This window comes from Patagioenas fasciata, chromosome 4 (assembly GCF_037038585.1).
Source record: "Patagioenas fasciata isolate bPatFas1 chromosome 4, bPatFas1.hap1, whole genome shotgun sequence".
In the NCBI taxonomy this organism is placed as follows: domain Eukaryota; kingdom Metazoa; phylum Chordata; class Aves; order Columbiformes; family Columbidae; genus Patagioenas; species Patagioenas fasciata.
Genome location: NC_092523.1, coordinates 15,856,955 through 15,876,811, shown reverse-complemented (window position 1 = coordinate 15,876,811; position 19,857 = coordinate 15,856,955). Strand labels below are relative to the sequence as shown.

Below are 19,857 nucleotides of genomic sequence, written 5' to 3'. Positions count from 1 at the left end.
GAAGAGGAGTGTCTATGGATCCCAGCTACAGAGACCTGAAACAGAAAAATTGATAAGCATGAAACACAAAAGGAAATGGCCATGTTTGTATAAACACAGGAAGAAACAGCAACACAAAAGTGAAAAGAATGGCTTGTACTAGAAACAGAGGACACAGCTTCTGTCGATCACTCTGAGAAATGTGTTGTTTCCATCAAGCACTGAAGAGGACAGCACAGATGACTTGCTAGCTAACGACCCTGCATTCCTGACCAAGATGGCAAAAAGGTTGCAGGCTCTCACACATGCTATTCCTTTTTCCCTCAGCCCAGAATTCCACCCATTCAGTTTGGTTCACACCTCTTCTCAGAGCTCGGGAGAAACATAGAGCTATTTCCTATGCAGATAATGATTTTTGGCTCTTTTGAAGATATTTGCATGTAGGAAATGCAACCTCATACTATATTCTAAAAACTTCACACATTCACAAAGATCTAGTTTGCATTTGTACAATTTACATTTGCAAATATATTAGACTGTGTATGCCATAGTCAGGTTAACTTCAGAACAAAGGGGCAAAGGAATCAGAACTGGAACTCTGCTATTTCTTCTTCAAACTGAAACTGATTAGTAACAATTGTTTTTCAATTAAATTGGAACAAAATGGTGCAGAAAAAAAAGGGAGTATTTCTGATTGTCAGCTCAAAACAGGAGCAGAATGAAAAGCAATAGCTTGCACTGAAAAATGTGACTAGGAAGGTGTACGGGAAGATGTGAGGGAGGGAACTGGTGGCATCCACGAGAGGTATAGAAATAAGCAGGTGCCAGGAAGGAAAGTTCCTTTTGACCCAGATGAGGAGTGAGCTGCTCTGTCTCCCATGAAGGAGGAAGATGTTCCACAGAAGGGGCTGACTGCAGAGAATGAATAACAAGAGACTCCCACATTTGTCTCTCACCCTGAGAAATTCCCATAGATCTTTCCTACAACGCCCACTCAAACCCTCCCAGTCCCCCTTCCCTACCTACGTAAAACCTCTGACTCCTCCACCACTGCCTGTCTCCTCCCCTAAACCTCTCTGGACCTTCCTATCACCTTTGTTTCCCCCACAACTCATCCAGCAGTTGTAGCAATCCCACTTGGGGAGAGCTGCCAAGCCTTCGAATACTCCAGCCTTTTCAGCTAAAACTTAATTGGAACAACTTCAGTGATAATCTGAAGATGAAGAACCAAACCAAACGAAAACATTTATTAAACTCACTGCCCAGTTAGTAAAGGTGTAAGATTTAGTAGTGGCACAGCGCAGCAGCATCAATCAGCCTTACAGACTCTAAGAAGTCCTCAACCAGAAGTGAAAATCTGTGTAGGTTAAATGTAAGCCTTCTGGGTTTGCCTTTCTCAGCAATCTTCCATGGACTCCTGCAAAGTGTTTTCAAACACCCAAGGCTCCAGTGACCAAGAACTATCAGTTTAGAGAATCAAAATGAAGATATATAGCTCATCTCTCCCTTTTTCTGAAGTATAGAGATAGGAAGCTGTCTATGCCATTTGGTTTTTCACATATTACAAAGTTGAACTAATTCAGTAGAAAATGCTGAGGCCAAGTAATAGGTCAAACCTGACAGAGAACAGAGATAAAATTACTCTCTTATTTGGAGCCTAAATGAAATATGGACATTTTTAAACCATTGTCATCTTACTTATCATTGACAATATTCTCGATTACCAGTGGATTACCAGATAATTTCTTTATTTATTCACAAAGAAATAATATAAAGTATATAGAAAGTATAATGAAAAACAAAAGAGCAAATATAAAAATACTGACTGATTGTCCAATAAACAATAATCTTCCTGTGTCACTGGGTGTCATTTTGCAGTGAAAGCTCTATTCAAAGGCACTACTCAAGAATTCTTTTCTTCATATTCTAGAAATGCAGGAGTTTCATATTATTTGCATACTGCCATCAATGAAAAAAAAATGACTGGAGTGTGTTCTGTTTGTTAATTCCAGTGCTTTTCAATATGACTCACATATTTTCTTCACCTGTAAAGTATCAAGCAGTTCATCTATAAATCTTTGTTCATATTTAGCAAATAACAAATTAGTTAAGATTGCATTACAAAAATATTTCAATTTGAAAACCTCTCTAGAGGGGATGTGCTGGTACCAACAATCCATACCACTCTACATAAAATAACCACATCACATCATTAATTTACTTGCTGAACATCGACAAATACGATGTATCAAGATTTGTCGTCTGACTGTTTGCTCCATTATGGTAGTATAAAGTGAAATACGGTAAATAACCGTCTTCTGTAGTTTTATTGTTAATTAAAACATCAACTCCACCAAACAGCTTTAATCTTGTATACTGATTATTTATATAGCAAAAAGGGATTTTAGTACCTCCCTTAAGAACTGCAGGGAGGCTCTTTGGGGCTGAATTGTCCAATTACATTCCTATGCTGTCTCCTGGAGTACTTTCCATTCATCTTTCTTGGTGGTCAACAGCAAACGTGTGTTTATCCACACCAAGTATTCTTTGTATTTCCAAAATTATGCCTTAATATATAAATGCTTATTTAAATAGATCATACACAGCCTCAAGACAACTTTAAGCCCATGAATGCTGTATTAAAGATGACACAGTTCTTTTCATATTGTTCACTCATTTAGATGATGACACTAACTTTTAAAAAGATCAGGTGATTTTTGGAGGAAGAATAAATATAATCTATGAAGATAATTAAGTTTGGGCATGTGTACTATAACACACACATTTCTTTGTCATATTTCAAATGAGAATACATATGGCCTAGACACCTGGAGCACCTTCCTCTCTGATCATTCTGCTTTTGCACATGCAGCTTGAAGCCTCCCTAATTCTCATCTTTGGGGTTGAATAGAACTCTGCTTCATCCCAAAAGCACTGGGAAGCTTTGAATTAATCTTTTATATTCTTTCTTGGCAGGAATATGAATAGTTCCATCAACAGTGGTTTATCAATCACCTGTCTGCCCTGATATGAGATAAGGAGCTTTTAAATGTCAAATACCAATTGTACAACCATTCAGTACATTGGAAATCAAAGTAAAATACAATGTTTGTTCCTGTTGCTATTCCCTTCAAGAAATGCTGTTCAGCTGAGCCCAGATGCTGACCTTGCTGAAGTTCCTAGTTAAGAGAACTTGCAGTATAATTGGGCTAAAAGAAGATTTGAAATGGAAAGTAGTTGATGAGTAACACGTTTAATTTGTTTTGAAGTATGAAGAAAATGACTAAGATGTGTGTCTGGTTTACCATCAGAAATTAAGGTATTTTCTGCTTTGTTATTTTTTTTTCCCCCAAATGTCATTGGAAAAGCATTTGGCCTCAACTCTGCAAACACTTAAGTACATGAGTAATAAGGAATCTTCTTGATCCTGCTGAGGATTGAGTAAAACAGTGTACTTGTAATATTGGAAATTTCTGACATATTCATTTTAAAAAGAAAATCTTGAAGAGATTGAAACAGGAATGATTTCTATTCAGGCATTACACAAAGTTCTTAAAAAAATTCATAGCCTGATATTGAATCCATTAAAGTACATCTATATTTTGAATAGTTTTAGCTGTCTCTCTTCTTCAAATTGTTGAGTAAACTATATCGAAAGAATTACTTGTTATCACTTGTACTGGAAGGATATGGCAAATAGGGGCTTGCAGAGATCTGGCACTATTTGATATATCTATTAATGACTTTGGAATAGATAATATGATTCTTAAAGTTGCAGATAAAACTGAGTCAAAACGTATAGCACACATTTTGGAGGACCAGATTATAGATAAATTTATTTTAACAAACTGTGCAAGTAGCCTGAAAAATAGGATGAAATTCGATGAGGACAAGCAGAAAGCATTACAGTTAAATAGGAATAAAACCTCAAAGTGTATGGAATTCTGATAACAGGATATTCAGATGTTTTTTAGCAAATCAGACACAGTGTGAGTCAGCAATGTCATACCGTGAAGAAAGCAAACATCATACTGGGATATATAAACAGGAGTCTCATATGTAAGACACATGAAGCAAAACTTCCACTGTATGCAGTACTCACAAGGTCTCAGCCACGGTGCTGTATCCAGTTTTTGGCACAACACTTAAAGAAAGTGGAGAGGGGCCAAAGGAAAGCATCAAGAATAATCAGAAGTCTAGAAAAGACAAACCACTGAAAGACTGAGCGAAGAGGAGTTGTTTAGTCTACGGAAAATAAGACAGACTGGAAACGGGTTGGCAGTTTTCGAATACGTGAAAGGCTGCTGCGGAAGAGGGAGGTTATAAACTGTTTTCTGTGGTCATCGCGCACAATAAAACAATGGTTTAAAACGCAGCTAGAGCTATGATGACAAGTTTTCTTAGTGACTGCCTATATGGACAGCAAAGTTCTGAGTAGATTATGTAAGAAAGTGCCAGCGACCCTACCCAGGGGGTTTAGGAGAAGGCTGGGCAAAGAGCTGCCAACAGCAGCCAAGCTGCAATGTGGGGAGACCAGGCTGGGCTCGGTGCGCTGCTCTCAGGTTTGCTTTCTGTGCTAGCTCATTTCTTTAAAAATATTAACACGCCTCGTTGCTGCGGAGAAGCCCAGCCACGAAAGGGGCTCGGCCACGGAGGCGGATGTGGGCAGAATGAAAACGCAGCCCCTCGGCTGGGGCGGATCGCGTCTGCAGGGAGGCACCGCAGGCGGCCGGTTGCTGCTCTCGGAGATGTCTCCGGGAACGACCCAGGTTTTATTCTCCTGTTGTGAGCCTCCAACTGTCCCGCCAGAGCTGCCCTTCCCGGGAGGCCCCCGCCGGGCTCAGAGGGACGGCCACCGCCGGGCGGCCACGGGAGCCCCGCACCGGACAGCCGGCCACTCGGGATGGCGGAGCGCCCCTGGTATCCCTGCCCGCCCCGCCACCTCTGACCTCCGCGTTCCTTAGTTACCGCGCGGGGCGTCACTCCGGGGCTAAACCACCGCTGCGCGTAGCGGAGAGATGGGCTGAACCATTCGCGCCGCCGCCGGGGGGGGGGGGGGGGGAGATAAAAGTGAGGGCGTCGCAGGTGCTCCCGCTTGCGCCCGCAGCGGCTGCTGGACTTGTTGCTGTAGCTGCCGCCCACGAGCTATCCTCTCCCCCTTCCCTCCGTTCTCTCGTTGGTTTCGTCCCGTGCGGGCCATAGCGACGGCAGGCGCGCTGAGGGAAGATGGCGGCTCCGGCCTCTACACCGCAAACGGCTCTGTGAGCGCGGCGCTCGCCTCTTTCCCCGTTCCTCTCCTCGTTCCTGCACCCAGTCCCTCCCGGCTGCCCTCCGCCTCTTCTCCTTCCCCGCCGGGGGCGTAGAGATCATGTCGGACTCGGAGGAGGAGGAGGGTCCGGACCGCCAGCTCAAGCTAGTGGTGCTGGGGGACGGCACCACTGGCAAGGTCAGTGCCGGCCCTGCCGGCAGCGTCCCGCTCCTCTCCGCTGCCGCGGTGCCCCGAGCCCCCTTCCCGGCCTTCCCTCTCAGTGCTCCCTCCGGCCCTCCTGCTGAGGAGGGAGCAGCCCGTGGCGGCTGCCAGTTTGCTGTGCTGCCCTTGTCGCGATACCCGGCGGCATGCTGCTGGCTGACCGCTCCCTCATCACCCCGGCCGTGCACGTCTCTCTCTGCGTGCTCTGCCTCGCATGTGTGCGGCGGGGCCGTGGCGGAGAGCTGGGTGGGCCCCCCGCCGCTCCCCGGCAGGCAGAGTCGGGCGCTTCGCTGCGGGGCCGCCCGTATCCGCTCCGTGCTCGGCATCGAAACCCTCCCCTGGGGCTTCCGTCCCCTCATAGCCCCTGAAGAGCGTTGATCAGCAGACCGACCTACACAGATTTAATACAATTTTCTAGAGCCAAAATAAAAGGAGCGGTCAATAACCTAATTACTATGGTGCTGCCCGGTGCGACGTTTCCCAGCGATCCCCGGGCGCTGCGGAACGCGGGCTGGTGACTGGCGATCGCTCGGCTGGAGCTGCTGGCGGTGCCCGGGACGGGCTGGGGTCGGGGTCGGGCACGGGCACGGGAATCGCGGTTCCCGCCGAAACGGCGAGCAGGGAAGGGCGCTCAGCTGAGTCTCCAGGCTCTCTTCATTTCGGCTGCAGGGCTAATAGCCTCCTGAGGAGGATAGAACAGTTTGCATCTGTTTGAGTTGCTGTTTAAGAGGTTAGAAGGAAGACCCTCTTCTGGGTCAGTGTAGTTTTTGTTTGTGATTTCTAGGTTTATTTTTTTTTCTATCTATAATCAACATAATTAAGTACTATATACAAGCAGTTTGTTTATAAACAAGCTATACTTGTCATTTTGAAAGAGCAGTTTTGACAAGCAGAGACCAAGTTAGGCAAAAGAGAGGGTGCTTTCTTACCCATGGAAATAACCACTGATCTTTGCTTACACGTGTGAACACATCTATGGCAATATGTAGCCTGAATCTGTTTGTGAGATACACACTAAAGTTTTATTGTATATTTGAAGAATGCAGTTTTTCCTCTGTCATTAACTTGAAAACACAAGGATGGAGAAGTCTGCCTGTCTCACAGTTCTGATGTGAACACTAGAAGTATTCTTAGAAGTGGTTTAAATGAACCACCTGCCCTTAGTAGAAGTAAGCTCTTAGTTAAAGTGTGTGCGTAGTTTTGCTCACTTACTTATGCAGAGCTCTATGAAGAAACAAAATATTGTTTGTCTCCAATGATTCTAAACTCAGCCTGAAGTAGTATTGTTTTCATCTGAGTCAGTAGATGGGCAATTCCAAGCCACTATGTGTTGAGAAGCATAATAAATGCACAGGATTGACAGCTGAAGTGCTGTTTCACTGATAGTGTTCCCGGGGAGTTTTCCATTCAAACTGAGGAATTCTTTCACTACTGCTGTTCAGCACCTTATGGCAAGACCTCTCACCAATCATGGATTTTCAGGCGTTCTTGAGTTTTGATGCATATTCCTGCTGGTTTCTACCTCTCACACAGGACATGCCACTCGCTGAATCTCCTGCTGGCTCTAGGAATCCTGTGCTTCAAGTGCAGTTGATTTTGCATCAGCAGCAGCTATGCTATGGTGGGCTGCTTTTCCTCCTGTCCCCCCTAGATGATGCTGTAATAGAGGCTTCTTCCAGCTATCCTGATGACCTAGCAGCAAACACTTGCAATAATAGATTTATTGTAAGATTTTGTAAAAATAAAGTAGTGACTGGGTCATGCAATGGAAGGATAAAATGTATCTAGTGCTGTTTCAAGCAACTCAGAAGACTAAATTGTTGAGGTTCCTCTCCTTTGTTGGCTACTCTTTCTGCTTACTTGTTGAAACATGCATGTCGATATGTTTTCAACTCTAAATAGTCTGGCTCTCACATCTGGTCCACAGCTGGTCTTTACACATATGTATACTTACCCTCTCATTTACTGTACAAGACATTGGTTTTTCTCTTCCTCTGTTACTGGGATTATTGGCCAGGAGGAGTATAGAAAATAATGGAATATATCTTTGAAATATTGCGTCTCATGTTTAATGTGAGATGTTCATATTTGACTTCATTGCTTCCCTCTGGCCAATAAAAAAAGAAAATCCCTCCCCCTTGGCCGCCTGGGGCTGTCTGGTCTTTGGTTCTCCAGGGGAAAAAAAAATCATGTCTTTGTGAGTCAGCTGGCTGAAGGTGAAAATTTCATTTCTTTTTCTTCGCTCGTTGTTTAGAAGCAATGTGATTCAGGTTCTGTGCATGGGTTGGTAGCAGTTTAAAAACAAATCAGTGTCAGTTCATGCTCAGGGTAATGTTTTTGTTTCTACTAGCTAGGAATTGCTCTATCCATGAGGCAAGGGGGAGATCTTGTGCTTCTATTCATTTGTTTTGTGATGTCTGAATGAATATTTGGATACTTAGAATTTTACAGGCAGGAATAAGCATTGGTGGAACAAGCTCTAAGGATAGTAGAGTGGAGAGGGACGAAGGAATGAGAAGAGTGAGACAGACAGAGTAGAATCCAAAAAAGTATTAGGATAAAGTAGAGATGGTAAAGAAATAGTAAATTGTCAAAAAGAAAAATTGAGGAAGGCAAGATTGGTTAGTAAGAAGATAATAATAGAGGATGATTTTAATTAACTAGACAAACTAGGAAAATAATCTGAAAAGAAACTGGAAGTGGAGACAGCATCAGGTGAAAATAAAGAACAATTATTAGTAGCAGTTGCCTCTTTGATTTGGATTACAGGATGGAACACAACAGTCTTATGCATCTATTTTTTTTTTAAATCAATCTACTCTTCCTCAGCCAAACTGATTTTCCATTAAAATAAGCAATGCTAGTATGGATTGAAATAAATGACATTACGATCCAAATATTTCTACTCTTGCTGTGCACAGATTAGTTTAATATTGAAGTTTGTAATGATGCTGATTTAAGCTAGAACCACTCTGATTTGCTACCATTGAAAAACATTTTGGGCCTTTGGAAGCAAATCTCGGAGCTATTCACGGGGCGGTCCTGAAAAATATGTGTGCGGGAGGATCAAAGCAGCCGAGGGTCTTTGTTTCTGCCATCCATTGCAACTGGGACTAAAGTACAATAGCAGAAACATGCTACCATTTCCTTCTCCTCTTAACAACAGATGATGAAAATGAAAGAGCAAATGCTCAACCTGGTGTGAGAATTTACATAAGCTGGAAGACAGAGTGGTGTCCTACTTCAGGATTTTTTAGGATACCAGGTTTTTAAACATTGTACCAATTCTGGATCTTGTTGTTACACATGAGCTTAAAAACTTAGTCGGTGTTGGCAAAAACTTTGTCGTTACTGTTTAGTCTTGCAAATGGAAAACTGCATCGAGTGTCCTGTGCAGACTGTCCTAGCTTCATAGATGCATGTCTAATGTTAAAAAGTCTTGGTGATTTTATCTTTTTCAGTGAACAAAGTTTCATCAGTAGATAGAAGTGGGGTAGAAAGACATGACCCTCAGATGACAGAACTACTTTGTTTGTTCACAAAATACTCCCCCCCCATAAAGCTAGGCTGTTCTCAGTGAGAAGTTCTCTGTGTTGGACAGTTAAGTGTTTTTATGCTAGTTAAAACATTTAGTTATTTAGCCTGGTATTTATTTTCATTTTATCTGTCTTAAAATTCTTAACAGTAGGGATAGGATGTGACTGAGGGATGAATGTTGCTCTGCTTGGAGAATGGCACTGATGTTCTAGAAGGGAGTGTGGGAAGGGACAGGCATGTGTTGCTTTTTGCAAAGTGCATTCCTAATTGCCTGGGAAAGTTGGTATGCGAATGGAAATTCATGGCTTCAGAAATATATGCTTGCCTTTCATTGAAGTTTTGTTTTACTTTTTTTTCTTATGACTATGCTACTACACTTTGTCATTACTTTCTGAAAGCTTTCTTCTATAGGACTGTACTCAAAGAATTGTCATTGGGAGGGGTTTTTTTATACGACTTTCCATGTTATCCTGGTGAGTGGTCCGTGTCAGAGCTGGCTATCGTGGCTTGTTCTGTTTGACCTGCCTGCTACTATTTAATAAATATTGTTTGCTTTTTTTCTGTGTACTCAGTATGCAGGTGTTTAGGAACAGCATGTCAGCAGTTTGTACTGTGAGTTGTTGACATTGAAAAACAGAAGTTTTCTTGCCTCACCTGTGAGGTTTAATTCCATCTTTCTTTCCAAAATGGTTTCCCAAATATCCCACTGGATTTTGTACTTAGAATACTGTAATTGTTATGTATGATTTTTAGTGCTGTCTTGATTGCTGTATATTAAAACCCGAAGATATATTTTTTTTTGTCTGAGGGACTTAGTAACGCCAGCCTTCAATAGTGTATTGGTATTCAGAACAGCATATAAACATTTGCTTTTAAGTATTTAAGACAAATGTGTGAACCTGCCAAACTGGGTCTAATAGAAAGTCTGCTATAAAAGTTGGTGGCCTGATTGTCTTCGCAGAGATGTGAAGGATCAGAGCCTTCTTGATATCATCTGTCTCTAGTTTAATGACTGCAATTTTATGAATGGCACATAATCTTTTTTTAAAAAAAAGTCACTGATCACTTATTTATTTTTACAGCTACAGTTCTAGTGCACTGTTATTTAACTTCTATTATTTTTTGTGTGGATTGTACTCCACATATCCCTACAGGCAAAAATGTCATGCAGAATCTTTTATGGCAAGCATGGCAGAGGACAGTTTTAGGATTGAAGGGAGTGTTTGCATTGTAGAGGTACTTGAATATGCATTTACACAAATTCTCTGTTTACCGTTGTTGAGAAGTTTGGACTGTTGCTCTTAGTATTTTGTGAAAAAATGCTTGTTTTGTGAATAAATAGAGGACTCTAGTCTGGTAATCCAACACCTTCCTCGAGCTCTAACATTTATTAGAAAAAAAAAATAAAAAGGAGTTAGTCAATAATTTTCTACTGTAAATTCCTTTGCATTCAAGAGCATAGGAGAGGAAAACTGTTTAAGAGAATTTTACTGTGCTGTTGATTACTTGCTGCTCTTATTGGTTGGCTGTAAATTGAATGTATGTTGTTTATTTTTACTAACACCCCTAGAACCCCTCAGGGAATATTGAGTGTCACAGAGTGATAAAGCTAATATTTACTGAGCCCTTAAAACTAGAAGGGAGTGGTTGCTTATTTAATGGGGATCTAAATGAGTGCGTTGGAGAGCACAGAATACTATGATATAGTCAGATAATATTTTATTCTGTACTCTGGGTACTACTGACTTTTCTGAAAAGGAAAATTTCAAGGATAAGACCGTATGGTGTATTCCTGCAATGTTCTTATTATTATCTACATCTTTAAGGTCATAACAGAATAAAAATAATGTCTTTGTAATCTTAACATTTTTTGTGACTGAAAGAATCAGTTCTACTGCTTTTTATTTTTAGTATTGCAGTCTAAATCTGCACTGACTTTTCTTTAGTGCGTGGTGTTAGTATTACTGTCACATACCTGTAGGCAGAAGAATCTTCTTACGATTCATCCTCTGTGGTCTTCACACTTTCCACAGTGATATAATTATATAAGCATAATCATGCTATTTCTAGTTTACTTGCTTTTTTCCTATTTATTTATTTATTTTTAATCCTCTCAGGGCTTGCGTTTGAAGTAAATGAAAATGTTGCCATAGTCTTTAATTGGTTTTTTTTTATTACTTCCTAGACATACATTCTGATATCAAAATATCATTTACTATCTATATGACAGTGATGGGAATATAAATGTGATATAAAAACAAGAAAACAGTAAATCTTGTGTTATTTGCTTCACAGATAATTTGATAGATTAATAATTGTTTGCCTATTTATACTAGAGCTTTAGTGCTGGAGCTCTGGTGAACATGTTTTCATGCAAATAAAAAGAGTAAGTTACCTTTTCTTCCTGTGTCCTTTTGTCATTATTATAATAATTTAGATCTTTGTTATAACTGTTTTATTAATATAACTTGCCTGTTTTAATTTTTCAGAACTATTTGCATTATTTTGCTATTGTATTTTTAACTAAATGTGCTCTAACAGCGATTTCTAGTAACAATTGATATGACTAATTTCTTGGGGTCTTGATGAATGGAAGGCTGGCAAAAAAAATTCCCTCTTGTCCATTTTGAGATTTCTCAGACAGTGAAGGGTTTTGTGAGGTTGTCAGGCTTTTTCCCCCCCTATATATGTAAATGCATATTTATTTTTTTTTCTTTCTGCAGTTGCTTTGTTTTCATTTTTTCAGATGTCATGTCGACAAGAGATTTGTGAGCATACATCACTAGTTTGATGTAGGATGTATATTATCTATGTGATATAAATTTTTAATACAATATTTAATTTTTTTCCACAATACAAACTTGTGTATTCTTTGTAATTGCACTTCTTTTTTCTCCTTTTCTTTATTTTTGACCTTAGATTGTGGACCATCTTTCTCTTTCTTTTTTTTTTGTTTCCTTGTTTCCTTTTTTTTTTTTTCCTTGCATGTAAATCTTACATTTCTAGTGAAAGAATATAAATGCCTTGCTTCATTACTCTATGTAGGTTGGTTGTATATACTTTTAGTAGTATGTAGTAAAAGCTGATCCTTTATTAAGTCAACAGTGTAGTGTATTGATCTACTTTCATAAATACACAAAATATAAATTAAAGAAGTAAGTTTCCAAGGTTCTGCTTAAAGGAATGATTCTGCAAATGTGATTCTTAACATGAGTTTAGTTTTTTCTGTGTACAAGAAAGTTCTCTTCCTATCTTAGACTTTGTGTAATCCCTGATCCTGAAACTCTGATGTACAGTGGCAGGAATCTGCCACACTTGGAGCTTCTGTGGGGCTCTGCACTGTGCAGATCTCTGTTCCCTCCCAGAAAGTTGATCTGGGATCATGGTGTTCTGTACAAGGGAAGGACCCTTGTTTTGAAAATGAATGCTTTTTAAAAAATAATAAGGTTTTCAGGTAGGGATAGTTTCATTTAGATTTGTTGCAGTTTTGAGTGTGTAATGATACCTCATTCAAATCTGTGTGATATTTTGTGATGTGACTATCACAGTGTCTTTGAAATAAAAAGGAAATACGCACCTTGCTTCTTTTTGCGTACATTAGTAGGCTTTGCCACCTCCTCTTAGTATGTTGAAACTGGATGTAATGCTTGTCACTCCAAACCCATGAACACTGTCAGCATGCATTGTTTTAAAAAGTGCTTAACTTTATATCATACTTATGATTTAACATTGAGTTTTTGACTGTTTAAAATTACAACTTAATTGGATATTGTTCTGTTTTAGACATCCTTAGCTACGCGTTTTGCCCAAGAAACATTTGGAAAGCAGTATAAACAAACCATGGGACTGGACTTCTTCTTGAAAAGGATAATATTGCCAGGTAAGAGAAGAAAAACTAACACTGAAAGGTTGGGCAGCAGCAGAAGACTTGCAGAAGGAGGTTCTTCAAAGTAATGTGTACTAAATAAGCTTAGTACAGTGATTTTTATGGCAAAGTAAATCAGGTTATTCAGAGAAAATGTTAGTACGTTCTTGCCAGGTGACAAAGGGTTATGTATTTGCAACTTATATCTTTAAGAAAAATACGAAATTTAAATAAAAGGATTGCTATCTATATTAGTGATTTTCATTATCTGTACTTGAGTATACTCGCTTTCCGTGTGGATAGCGTAACATGCAACAATGAAAGGCAACTTTAAATACATTCATTGAAACAGTATGTGTCCTGAAAGAATTTTTTTTTTTAATGAAATACACAACTCGTATTTGAGTTGTGTGAGAGAAGCATAATGCAGCTATGGAATCGCAGTGCTCTAATATGTGAATGCTGTTTTATGCAAGGCAGCATGAAATTGCTGGCATTTAATAGACCACTAAAATTTAGGGTCCCTCGGCACTCATAAAAATACAGGTTGAGCATTCAAGATGTTTCCCTTCATGATGGCAAAGAAACTATTTAGATGGCAGTTGCAGCACACTGCATGGAAAATGCAAAGAAATAATTAAAAAAGAATAGTTGTGGGTAGAAGTTTGTCTCTGAACAATTGAGGGTTTGAAATAAGTCTTTTCATTGGATTGTGGTTGCTCAATTTCTAAGTATGAAAGTATTTCATTAAATGTGTTTTCTTCTGGCTTCAGAAATTAGAAGAAGTTAAGAAAAGTATATGTAATTATTAAAGCTTGTAGTGAGATTTGATAAAAGTTGATGGAAGTCACGTAGTTCTGTCTTTTTCGCTTGTGGATGGCAGGAAGGGAAGCAAACCCAGAAATGGAGCATTTTAGCTATGACCTCAATGTGTAAGAAAATACATACAGTTCTTGAACTTATTTTGTTAAAATTACATTGCTAATAATTTCTTGATTATGTTTATATATTTTCTTCAGTGAAACAGAATAATATTTTCAGACTATTCCTGCATTCACTATTTTGATTTGGCCCTTTTGCTGTGCTTTTTTAGTATCTGGTGAGTGATAAAGTACCAAATTTCAGTGCTTATTTCTCCATAAAATCAACAGCATAATTTTTTTTATTGTCCTGCTCATGCCTCTAAAAATACCAGCGTGCATAATACATAATAGCAGTACTTGCAAGTGGAATGTGTACACAAATCATGTAGTGTGCATGCTGAGAACTTGTATTTTGCAAGTTTTTTTCCAGCTGTTAAGCATACAGAAGCTATTAGTACATTACTGGGATTCTAAATATTCTTGTTGAGTAGAAAGTTTGGAAAATTATCAACTATTGATGCATTCATGTTTTAATTTCTTCTGGTTTATTTTGTAATAAAATCAGAATGTAGATGAAAATAACAGCAAAACAACAGTCTGTACATCTGTGTTCCTCATTTATCATTAACAAAAGGGAATGTATTCATATTCAGGAAGAAGCATTTTTCTGTAGGTTGTCAATCTGTTTTTGCCTATGCCTATATATGTGTTTAGGTATATATATGGATTTCTGTGCTTTGTAGGTAAGATGAACTTGTTGTGGTGAGAGGGGAGGGAGATAAAATTTCTAAATACTGGCATGGGAAGCATTACTTATGCAAGCGGATTTTTTAAATTTCTTGATTAGTTCTGCTTTTGCAGAGCTGCTAAGTTTACTTGAAAGGTCAATTCATACTGCTCCACAGAAATTATAATATGTATATCAGCAGAAAAAAGCCTCAATTTCTCTTACTTATTAGGAGAATTGATGAATAACTGGTTCAGTAGTTGATTTTTTTCTTTTTCCTTAAGTTTAAGCAAAGATTTCAGAAATTAAAATTACTGATTTCTAGAATTGCAAAGATGTTTATATTAGGCCACATTAGAAATGCTTTTTAGCTTGTACAATAAAGTACTGTTTTTCTGTGTGTTTTTTTTTTTTTCTTTCTTTTTAAAAATAAAAGCGGTATTTGTCACTGGTTGTTTTTGTAACTGATGCAGTTTTGCAGTAAAAAAAAATTATTTTACATGGTAAAACAGTATGATTTAGTACAAATAGTAAATCCCTTCATGAATTTTGAACAATATAACTTCTAGTGTTCAGCTCTTGACAATTTCTTTTCATGCAGATTGTTAAAAATATTTTTTTCAAATGCAAATCCATTTTGGTGTATTTATTGACAGTATCTTGTATAGTCTGGATGCAACCATGGTGTAGATTTTAGTGCTTAAATAGTGTATCTGTTAGTCAGAGGGTCTGCTGATAGAGATTTTTAAGAGCTATAGTCAGATACTTTTAGGAAGGTTGTAGGTGCCATCCAGTAAACAGTATTCTTCTGTTAAAAGGATGTTTTTTTAAAGTCATCACTGCAAAAAGTAGGCAGACTCATGTTTTTAGTTCTATCTTGACTGTGCAGCATTTTAAGTAAGGTTAGGCAATGCAGCAAGTTTACTTCTGCAGGATCACTGCTGAATCAGCCCAGTGGCTTCATTTCATACCAGAAACAATCTAGATACCTGCACTGTGTTGCCTCAGATGTTTTAACTTAGTACTTGTGTGCATTTTGTACAGAGTAAAGAAGTGCTAGTGTTTTCTGGTTCCTTATCAGTGTATTACATACTATTTATATGGGATTCTTAATTTATTTTATTGATATATTGACCTTGTTTCTAAGAACTGTCTTCTTATGCTTGGTTTGTTTTTCTTCTATTGTCATTCCCTGGTTTGTATGTTCCTTTTAAATCTATGAAAAAAGAGAAGATTTCAAACTCTTTGTAGAAAACTTCATATGCTACTAGCATATTTGCTAGGCAAATTGTCTGGATTTTTTCCTTCTGCTAGAATAATTCGAACATCTTTTTTTCTCCCCTAAAACTCGTCTGAGTACGAAGCAAATATTACAGGACCTAATTGGAGGAAAAAAAAAAAAAGGAAAATGAAACATTTTACACTGGAGATGATAAACATCAATTTCAGTAGTTAGTAAGGTCTTAATTAAGAACCTCTTCACCTTAAATGAACATTCCAACTTTTTTTCCCCCTAGTTTCTTTTGCTGTTGTTAGTGAAACAAAGTAAATAATTCATTGTAGTAGATTTTAAAATTAAACAGTCACTGTTAGATCATTTAATTTAACTTCCTGCATTAAAGTCTCTCAGATAATTTCATACTGTTATCCAGGTGCTAAGCCCAGTACGGTGTGCATGATTGCTACTTTTAGGAAGAAAAATGATGTTAGAAACTTTTTGAAGCATTTGAACTCAAAATTTGCCATCTGAAAATTGTTGAGTTTGAAAGTGATAATATTTATAAAGCTTTTTTCCCAAACAGCTGGCATGAATGACGTGGTAAATTTCCAGCAGAATACATACAACTAGGTTAGGGGTAGAATACTGTGGCATGGTGGGCTTTTGAGCACGTTTTGTTTGTTTACCCACTGAGGATGTGTAGTCATCCCAGACTGGGGATTCACCAGTTTATCCCTGCCAGGTGCTTTGTGGAAGACTTTCCTGCATTGTTTGCAGTCACATATGTTCTAAGCTTTAAAAATAAGTAATATATAGTATATGCGCTGTCAAAACAAATAAGCTTTTTGTTCGGTGAGAGGTTACCTTTATTGAACTTGAGTGTTTATAATATGTTTACTAAGCTCCATGTAGAAATTCTTTATCTTAGGTAAAATTCAGTGTGGCTTAAAAGTATTTGAATAGATTGTTTCACATTCATCTCTATCTATTGGAGACCAAAGCAGCAGTTTAGGAAATCTGTGTATTTAACCAGATTAAAGCAAGATGCATCATAAAAATATAATATGGCATGTTTAATACCACAAGTAGCTCTAATTTGCTATGTGGCTCTAATTTGCTGTTTATATTCACCAAGTGCTTGGATATATTTCCATGGAGCATACTTGCTTGCATAACCAATATGAGTGTGTTAGTTATAAACTAATGGCTAAATAAAAGACATTGTGTAAAGTAAAGTTGTTAATAACATAAAATAGTTGAATTAAGATTATGTCTTTCTTAGCAGCCCAAAATAACGTGTTCTGTTTCGCTTAAGTCTCAATTGTTGTCAAGAGGAGTTTGCTGCTTTTTTTTTTTAAATCAATGAATAAAATTAATAGGCAGTTGTTATTATTTGTAAGTATGTAGAATTGTTATTAACATGCAAGTCATTTGGGTTTTATGTAGATTAGAAAAATCTTTATCAGACCTTACTATACTAAAGCTTGGTGCTTCCAGGTAATCTGTGCAGTTTTGAAAATATTGCCCATCGTGCAAAATGAGCCAAATTATACTTTAATATGTTTGTATGCATGTGGTGACATACATTGCTGTGTGTATCTTTAGTCTGAGTTTGAGTTGTTAGCTTGCAGAATATGTATGACTTGTAGGATATTAAATATTCTGTATTTACACTGATGTTTTGGTTACTTTGAAAACCTGTTCAGAGCTTCAACATAGCTTAAAGACTATTTAGAGTAGAAAGAAAGATCTGTTCTTGATGTAGATTCTTCAAAGATGAAATTATGTAAATCAAGTCCAGTTTAGTTGCCTGCTTTGGAGTGTTGGGTAGAGGAAATAATCATAGTTTGCATCCTCAACTTAGATGTAAGTATTTCCATTTTAAAATCTGTCAACTATATAATTCTTTAACTGTGTAATACTAAGAGCATCGCTACCAAAATGCAGTTACTATGCAGATTTTCTCCTAGATTTGTAAAGAAAATTTGAAGGGGAGGGATTGGGAAGGGACACAGAGTGTGAAATAATTTAATTAAGTTGGCATTAATTGTATTACCTTTCAATTCCAAGTACTGCACTATAGAACTTTCTCTGTAAAGTTTTACGTGTTTCTTCAGTGAAGTATGTTATATAATTCCTAAGTTAGGAATGTTATACTTCATGCAGTTCCAGTTCTTTTCTGTTAATATTAAATATGTTAGTGTCTAGCTATAGTTTTAATGCATCTAAATGACTTAGCTGGACACAAGTCACTTTTTTTCCAAATGATCTTCATCTTTGTGTTGAAATTTAGTTACTATTTATTGTATACTTGTAAAATGCTAATACTGTTGATATTATCACCTGCTGTGATAATACATCTTTTATTTTTATTTTTATCTAAATTTTTCAGGTTATACAATTTCTGTATAATTTACTTTTCAGGAAATTTGAATGTTACTCTTCAAGTGTGGGATGTAGGAGGACAAACGATAGGAGGCAAAATGCTGGATAAATATATTTATGGAGCTCAGGTACAGTATAAATTATTATAATTGTATCATAGTAATGATATAAAATTCATTGAAATTTTGTTCTTAAAAGTATAAATAACTTACAGGTTGTAGTTTTGAAATCTCAAGTGTTGAATCTCTACTTGACCTAAACTTCATTGATATTAATACGCAAATCTAATTTTGGTATGTAGTTAATGTTTTAGAGCTGACTTGAAAAGCAAAGCAAGAATGTGCATTTGTAGATCTGAATAACTCTCAAGAACAGATGTATGTTTCCATGCTTTGTGTCTTGAGTTAAAAAAAGCAATCATAGTAAATAGTGAAGGCCATTTGGATATCCACATGGTAGATATAGTGGCTGCTTTTAGAACAGATGCCTCCTGGGGGGACAAAGTAGAAGGAGGAAATTAAGAGCAATCCTACACCATTAAACTCATACGTACAACTGGGGTTATAAGAGGGCAAACAAAAGGAGGGAAACCAGGTAGCTAAATATTTCTGCAGAACTCCTATGCAATTAATTTTATCTTGAGGTTAACTAAGCAACTTAAAGTGAATTGTAGAATTATGTAAGAGCTAAATATTATAACAGTATCTTGAGTTATTAGATGATTTAGGAGGATGTACTTACTATATGCCAAACTTATTAACATGGGTGATCCTAAAATGTAGTCTGTTCTTCAATTTGAAGTTTGTAATGAGAACAATAAGCATAACATATTTTATTATATAATGTCATATTTATCCGAAAACAAACACAACTGTTTTTTCCCCCAGTACTTTAAGCAATAGGAATATGGAATCCTAAAACTTTGATTGGACAGAAACCTTGTACTAATAAATACAGCACAGGAATGGCTAATTAAGGAGATTAGGATTTATTAGTTAATGGGATAAAGACAAAGTTGACAATTTAACATTTTGTCACTTTCAAAAAATGGCTGGTTTTAGCTGTTGCCTCTGTTTCGTAGCATTTTCTTATTTTTTAATAAAAAATATTTTGCTGCCCTGTTAAAGATCTACAAGGCAACAGGAGAAAGTGGCTTCCATGACAGAGGGAATTTGATAAATCACACATTGTTGCCATATGCCCAAGTAAACTCGATAAAGGAAATAAAAGGCTATTAACTTCTTCTTTATTGGATTTGGTGGTAAACTTAGGAGCTTCTTATCATCGATAGCAGATCAAAAAGTTAATACCAGTGCCTGAAAGTAGTGAAAAAGTTGACATCAGTAAGCTTAAAGTTACAAAAGTTTGATTTTTAGTAATTTTGAGCACATTAACAAAAACCCCTACATCTAATCTCTTCTACTTTAATCCTTCCACAACTCTCATTGTAACCGTAATTTTTTTAATGAACTAATAACTGTTCTCTCTCCTATTGTTGGTATGTATTGCCAGTGTCTGTAATAGGCTTCTTATCATCAAAGCTGACTTGCAACACACTGTTCTATTACCTTTGTAACAGCACCTTTTAAAGACATAAAACCATTTTCATCTGTTAATGAAACACCATCATGCTTTTATCCAGTATTTACAGATATCCACAATCTTGAATAGACTTCATCTTATTGATTACTGTGAGATTCAGAAATCGCAAGTGACTGAATTCTTGGTTTTCTGTGCAGAAATCCAAATGTATGGTAGACCTACTTATAAAATACTAAAAACAGCTGGAGATGTTTTGAGAGTCTACAGCAA

At 37.5% G+C, this 19,857-nt stretch overlaps 1 protein-coding gene across 5 annotated transcripts in view; it reads left to right on the top strand.

The window, feature by feature from the left end:
• The first annotated feature begins 5,090 nt into the window (after positions 1-5,090).
• The window catches only part of RAB28 (RAB28, member RAS oncogene family), a 64,452-nt gene continuing 49,685 nt past the window's right edge, over positions 5,091-19,857 (top strand). For 2 of the 5 annotated variants that reach the window (XM_071808580.1, XM_065837523.2), the window contains exons 1-3: positions 5,091-5,425; positions 12,770-12,866; positions 18,085-18,173. In XM_071808580.1, the coding sequence (XP_071664681.1) occupies positions 5,348-5,425; positions 12,770-12,866; positions 18,085-18,173 (264 nt within the window). In that variant the 5' untranslated portion in view covers positions 5,091-5,347. The remainder of the gene's footprint in view (positions 5,426-12,769; positions 12,867-18,084; positions 18,174-19,857) is intronic. The other 3 variants (XM_065837524.2, XM_065837525.2, XM_065837526.2) reach the window with 3 other exon arrangements.